At 40.7% G+C, this 6637-nt stretch overlaps 1 protein-coding gene across 2 annotated transcripts; it reads right to left on the bottom strand.

Moving 5' to 3' along the window:
- Nucleotides 1–3024: 3024 nt before the first annotated feature.
- Nucleotides 3025–6380, bottom strand: il12ba (interleukin 12Ba). 2 transcript variants are annotated; one of them, XM_086020828.1, is made up of 8 exons: nucleotides 6277–6380; nucleotides 5883–5970; nucleotides 5511–5792; nucleotides 4953–5058; nucleotides 4444–4676; nucleotides 3995–4167; nucleotides 3749–3870; nucleotides 3025–3559 (listed from the first exon to the last, which is right to left on the bottom strand). In XM_086020828.1, exons 2-8 carry the CDS (start codon nucleotides 5968–5970, stop codon nucleotides 3550–3552), a joined length of 1014 nt encoding a protein of 337 aa, XP_085876954.1. In that variant the 5' UTR covers nucleotides 6277–6380; the 3' UTR covers nucleotides 3025–3549. The 2 variants fall into 2 exon arrangements, with proteins under 2 accessions (XP_085876954.1, XP_085876950.1); XM_086020824.1 differs by having other exon boundaries at nucleotides 3025–3554.
- Between the last annotated feature and the right edge of the window lie 257 nt (nucleotides 6381–6637).

The following is a 6637-nucleotide window of genomic DNA, read 5'->3' as shown; positions in this document are numbered from 1 at the left end:
AATCTCAGATTAAATGAATAGCCTATGTCAACTACTACTTTGTGTATCTTGCACACAAACTATTCTTGATGGCAACACATATGAGGGTTCAAGGACCTGAATCACTTCCTTGAACCCTTCACTCTCCACAATGCTGAGGGCTGGCAGTCTTTGAGAATGAAGTTCAACAGTGCTTCATCAAGTAACTGCTTCCTGGAAGCGTATTTATTAAACATGAAGTGGAGAATAAATCGCTAATAATTACTGATTCCCAATTAAATATCAACAAAACAACTGTGACAAAATAAGAGAATGGCTGGATACCTGAGTTTATCCTGGGTGTATCGGGAACTTCATTCTCGTGCTTGGCCCGATAGTGCCTCAGCATTTTGGAGGTGCTCTTGTTGGCGTATGACAGCTCGGAGTCACAAATGCGACATTTCACCTGCATAAAAAAATGTGAATGGTCAAATAAGAGTTACCTTAGAATTAATTTGAATTAGAATGGAACAACAGACGTCGAAAATCTGAGAGGAAGTGGGTGAAATAAGGAAATTGAAATATTTACAGTACCTTGTTCTCCGAAATGAGATCGAAATGATCCCATACAGCAGAAAACCTCTTTTTGCCACGGGGATGCTCCATATTGCACGTACGTTGTCCAGTTGTCCACAAAAATCTGTAATGTGCTGGAATGTTTTGGCAAGTGCATGGCGTTGACCGACGCGTCTTTTGCCGAGTCGACGCAGACATTGCTCTGACAGCTCGGCGCGTACGTCGGCACATCGGTGTTGCTGGACCCATCACTATGATGTACCCTCTTTTTGGATGGAGTTGGTCTCGGAATGAAAATGTGTCTCCTTTCGGCAGCACTAAATCTCCAGAGTTTTGACACGGATGACTTGGAGTCAGTTTAGGTCTGCTTGAAGATGGAGGGAAGGAGGTCAAGGGGTCTCACTGAAAACAGAAAGAAATTGAACATGAATTAATCAGGCACAATATTACTAGAGAACATATTAGTCTTTTTTTAATATATATTTTCATGCATTTACAATTCAGTGGCTGTGGGTGTGAATGGTTGTTCGTCTCTCTATGTGCCCCGCGACCGCCTGGCAACCAGTTCAGGGTGTAGCCCGCCTTTTGCCCAGTCAGCTGGGATAGGCTCCAGCATCCCCTCGACCCTGTACAGGATAAGCGGTGTTGAAAATGGATGGATGGATACATGTCCGTTTTTCCCGTGGCAAAAAGGCACAGGTATGTTTGTTTTCCTTTAGGTTTGTATTTTAAGTATGGGGGGGGGGGGGTGTATGGCACACATTGTGTCGTGGCCGTTTAAGTTGTGTGTGAGTGTGGGTGCTCTCCCCTGCTCTGCCCTGATTGGTGTTTAGTGCACCTTCTTCGCAATAACCTTCATTTATCATTTTGCGTAGCCATATTAACCATTGGTTTTCACCATGAATTCGACCATCCACTCAATCAGCCATTATCCATTCGCATGTGCACTAGGGCAGTTGGTATTCAGGGTGATCACCCAATTTCTTTGTTGTTGTACTTTAGTTTAGTTTAGTGTGGTGCTTCACTGGCCAGGTTTTTTCATTAGTGCACTTTTCATTTACCCCTTCCAACTCTCACACCTATGTTAGACCCCTCCTCCTTGCCATCTCGAGGAGGTGTTGTAACACAATCATTAGAGGAAGGTTAAACTACTGTATGTGTTTGTTTTGACAGTCTGCATAAAACACCACACAAACCACATCCCCTTCCAGAGAACGTAGAGCAAAGCTGCAATTTGTAAGAGGAATTTTCATCAAATGCTAGACTCTGGTCAGTGTGGTTTGAAAATGAGGAACAGAATGAGAACCTCGTGTCCATATACTGCACGTGAACAAGTGGGGTAACTTCATCAGCAAACTCAATAAAGTACTGAAACTAGTGACATGATGGGAAATCTAAAAAAAATTTTTGAGAGTCCCGGGAAAACAATCAATAATCCTGTGGGGCCTTCATATATAACAGACACAACTTACAAGTGCTTCAATATAATCAAGTCATTGTCATTTTTTGCTGTGACTTACCTGAATAACTTTGAGATGCAAGAACTCTAAGGTTGCAGTGAACTCAAGTCACTTTACAACACGCAGCAATTCAGCAGATAGTGAACTACTCTTCCAAACTAAGGCTTCAAGTTGCTTGCCTTTCCCAGTGCAAGTTTACTGAAAAACTAAAGATAAAATAAAACAACACATTTCATATTCAGAACAACCATGAAGCTTTACCTCAAGTAAGCCCCTTTACCTTAATGCTAACAAACAGAGCTGGATTCGTCATCCGTCTGCAGCGTGAGTACCTTTCCGCTGTCCGTCATTAGCTTTTTTTTCTGGGGGTAAAAAAAATAGTACACGCCTATAAGCCGGTCCGCCTCTGATTTTGAACGGGCTTCTGTCAGCGATTCCGACTGCAAACTTCAATAGCACTTGTATCTCAAATATTCCTTCCCCATTTAAGTTAATGGTAATGCCATTCATTTGTTCTTGCACCCCTTCCCAAAAATGGCAAAACAGAGTCATAATATAATGAAATAGAATGTAAAGAATTCAACTGTTTGTGCATTATGATTTAATATTGCAAGTCAATTTGTTCTTCTGGTGTGCCCACCTTGGCCACTGGTAGCCATTACAATACAGTCATGCAGACAAAACAGGAAGTATAGTAGTTCTTCTACTACTACTGTATTTGACTCAATAAGAATATTGTTAAATTATTGGTCTACATGTGTTGCTCCATCGTTTGTTTGAAATTGCTTCTAAAACTGCGACTACCAATGCTAACCATGAGCATGTCAAAGGTTTAGTTTTACAGTAAAATTTAGCTCGGAGTGGCATTCAAGCCTATTTTTTGATGAATTTCACTGCCACAATACTGTTGCGCAAAGCTCAACTTTGCGCTGGCAAGACACAGCCAAAATGGTCCAAAGTCCAGCTCGTATCTCTAAAAATTCACAAGTCAGGCATTTTCAACTCATCTTTATTTATGGAGTACTTTAAAAATAACCATCGCTGCATACAAAGTGTTATACATGGAGTAAAAATGTGACATAATTTACAAACAAAGACACTTAAGACAGTTAAAACAATAAATTAATAACATAAAAACAGTAAACACCATACAGGTAAAAGACTAAAACAAAGCAGAGTCTCATGCTGAGTCAACAGTAGTACAGTAGCATAGTGCTGTTTTTCTCATTCAAAAAAATGACATTATTTTTTGCTGTTGTTTTTAGTAGGCTGGAATGCATCAATGGTTTTTCAGTTCATTCCAGTGATGAAAGATGGTTTGAATATGAGCGATTTTTACTACTAAGGTGCAGGACTACAACTGTATTTATTAGGCAAACAATTTTCAATTACACATGCAAGCAAAAGTTTTATTCATTAAAAAAAAAAAAAAAAGAAAAAAAAAGAATATGTAATATAATAAATACTCTTCCGACAGATGTCCAGGTGTTCCTTCTCCTCTATTACATATGTTGTCAGCTGATATGATTTCTGTGTTTGCTTTTTGGTTTCTTCCTCAATCTGTGCTGGGATAAAAATAACCAACAAATACATATTTTATCTATGTAATGATTATTATTGTTATGATGATGATGACAACAGAGAGAGTGTAGAATATTGTTTCGTAACCAAAAAACAGTGGGGCGTTCAAAGTCCCCGGTAAACAATGAATGAGTAAAATACTAAATGGCCAGCATTCCTGCAAAGATACTAACCTGAGGCGGCTCCATTCGCTCCATTGCGAGTTGCAGAGGGCATCCTTGGCTCGGACACACACAGTCTTAGACTTGCTGTTGACCTCAAATTGACAAGTGCTTGAGGAGTTCACCATCACGGTCTGACAGAGATATACAGTAACACTTTCACTGACATATATGCAAACTTTGTGTGGTATCTACCAAAATACTTTGTGGCGTCATTCTTCACCATTTTAGTCATAACAGCTGCAATGTGAACCCTACCTTTGCAAGAGTTGTGTCATCGCAGGGGTTGTCACAGTTTTTACACCAATGTGTGCTCTGTGAAACCTGGAAAGTCAGTGGGAAGTAAGAGTAGGGACTGCTCCAGGAGCCCGGGTAAGTCAATTCTATCATCGAGGTGTTGACTTTCTTGATCTTCACTTTGTCAGGCTTCACTGTTAAAGGAAAGAACAGGAAGGGAAAAAAGAATGAATGCACGAATGAATGACCTACACAACTGAAACATGCATTGCACAGTGATTTAACCTAAGATACAGTGCATAAAAAAAATCTTTGGATCGATAAAAGTAGGGTCAATATACAGTACTCTACTGTATTACAGAATCAATTTTCTGGATGTGGTTAAGAGTTTAGGTTTCGGTTGAAAAATGTGTGAGGGAAAGCATTTTAACATGCGACATGAGGTCTTGTCAACAAAAACTGAGACCTACCAATTTCAGACAAGTAGAAGTGTTTGGAGTAGCTCTCCACCAGGAAATGCTCCGTCCTAATGTAGACTGTGAAGAAGATACGGTGTTTCTCCTCTGCAAATGCGCAGTGCCGCTTGTCCACACAGGAAATCCCGTCTCCGGTGCTGTCCACTGAGCAGCTGATTTGACCCTGACCAGAGGAGCACGTCCAATGCTGACCACCGGCGTCCACAGAACACTCATAATCTCTGCCTCTGAATGAGCACAACACAAGAAGATTCATCAGTATTTCCCCGCCACCATTTTCCAGACAACTTTTATCATTTTTCCAATAAGTTGTAGCATCAGCCAACATTTATGACTACATTCATTGATAAGTGAATCCAAACATGCATCCTTGACCATGAAATGTATTTCAGCTTTAAAAGCGAATTATTTCTGGCTGTTGGTCTCCGCGCTGCAGTGAGTCTGAGTCGTGTGTTATTATTGGACGGCGACACAGGAAATGTGGTTGCAGTGTGTGGGCTTACCGTCCTGCTCTGATAAGTGCTACTTTTCCAACGCGGGACGTGTGGCAGGTCCAAGAGCAGTGGAATGCTCCCCCGAAATTTTGAGTTGAGCATTTTAAATAATCCCCTACACATTAGGAGACATAGCAACACAAACATTTCATGTGAATTGGAATACTGTTTTGACATTATAGAAGGCAAATATGGGTCAAATGTTTGTATGTATTACATGTCTTGAACACTGTGTGGCGCTGTCACTAAGAGTATATGAGAAAGGAGAAAGAAACAGTGTACAGGTGTTGACCTGGAAGGGCATACAGGTTTTTGACCACTCCGTGCGGCGGAATTTATGTTCGTAGACGCAACGTATGTGTTTTACGGAGATTGTGATTCTTGAAAAGTGACAAATAAATTATGTATTTTAGCAAATGGCTCATGGACTCTGTATTGACGGACACAATCACATATTACGCAAACAAGCCGTCAGACCAAGCCAAACCAGCAACACTTCACTAGCCTAGTATTAGACTGGCTATTATAGACATCTTAAAATATTGTGGTGGTGAAAAAGTGACTTACCCAGGTCAGTTTTCATCAGAATCTTCCTTCTCTTGGTCTTGTCCTCTTGAATAAGGACGACAGTGTGATTGAGAAGAGATCCGTTCGTGCTGTGGCAGCTGTAGCGGCCTCCTCCTAAGCTCTCCTCTAGCCGCACCAGGTATGAATTACCCCTCTGTGCCTCTTCTTTCCCGTTCTTCTTCCATAATATATCCTTGTTATCGCCATTCATTAATCCCTCTGCTGAGTGCAGGCACTGCAGGGCTTGTTGGCCCAGCGCCCCGTTTACTTCCAAAACCAAAACTAAATTGAAAACAAACATACACAGCAAAATAGTAAGGAGAGGATCACTTGAACGTTCAGCTCAAGTGTTCTCTTGGTGATCAAACCTACTGTGAGGTTGCAGTGTCCAGGAACTCAGAGGGTTTTGATAAGCCACATGTAGAAATGCACACATAAGGCTGAAGCCCATTAAATACATCTGTATGGAAAGGTTAGAGTATTTATACAAAAAGATACACTACTGACTGGCTGGCATGTTTTTTTTCTAATAGTGTGCCCTCTGATATATGAAATATCACTATGCATAAACAACAGCAATCCAACGAATTAACTTTAGCCCAACCAATTACAGTCAATATTGTGAATACACATGTTCGCACAGGCGCTGAAAAATATAATAGTCAAACTATTTCATGGTCTACAGGTATATGAACATATAGTCAAGTTAAGTGTTAGTTACGTTAACACTTAAGTTAAGTGTTAATAGTCACGAGTGGCATCTTACCTTGTCTTTGATGTCACTGGCAATACAGGCGATTGACCGCTCACTGTTTTATAAAGGAGGGTGACTTTTCATTTAAAAATTTCCCAAAAAACTCCTGAGGAACTATTTGTCAACCACGGTAGTAAGCCACTTTCTGCTACTTCCGCCACAGCATACACACTCCTCTGTGGATTGTATTCACGCTCACTTTCAGACTGACAAATTGTTCTTGTTTCTGAAAAGGCCTTAGGGAACCAACTTTGCCTGCATCTGTCTTTAATGCTCGCTTTGCTAATGGTAAAGACCAGGTGACAGCATATTCTCAGTTGAACTATTCAATGGTTCCGGTTAAGAACCTTTAATCATTTATAAGCAGTGATCA

The sequence above is a fragment of the Filicampus tigris genome, chromosome 2 (genome assembly GCF_054856515.1).
Source record: "Filicampus tigris isolate MCC_2025a chromosome 2, RoL_Ftig_1.0, whole genome shotgun sequence".
In the NCBI taxonomy this organism is placed as follows: domain Eukaryota; kingdom Metazoa; phylum Chordata; class Actinopteri; order Syngnathiformes; family Syngnathidae; genus Filicampus; species Filicampus tigris.
Note: the sequence above shows the minus strand (reverse complement) of the source record. Positions and strands in the feature narration are given on the sequence as shown.

What these genes read in the sequence shown, in the direction of transcription:
- il12ba (XM_086020824.1), bottom strand. Translation starts at nt 5,970, where the DNA reads ATGTATTTAATGGGCTTCAGCCTTATGTGTGCATTTCTACATGTGGCT. An exon ending in TCTGATGAAAACTGACCTGG is followed by an intron (nt 5,059 to 5,510) that starts GTAAGTCACTTT and finishes CCTAATGTGTAG; the next exon opens with GGGATTATTTAAAATGCTCA. An exon ending in CTTCTACTTGTCTGAAATTG is followed by an intron (nt 4,168 to 4,443) that starts GTAGGTCTCAGT and finishes TTCCTTTAACAG; the next exon opens with TGAAGCCTGACAAAGTGAAG.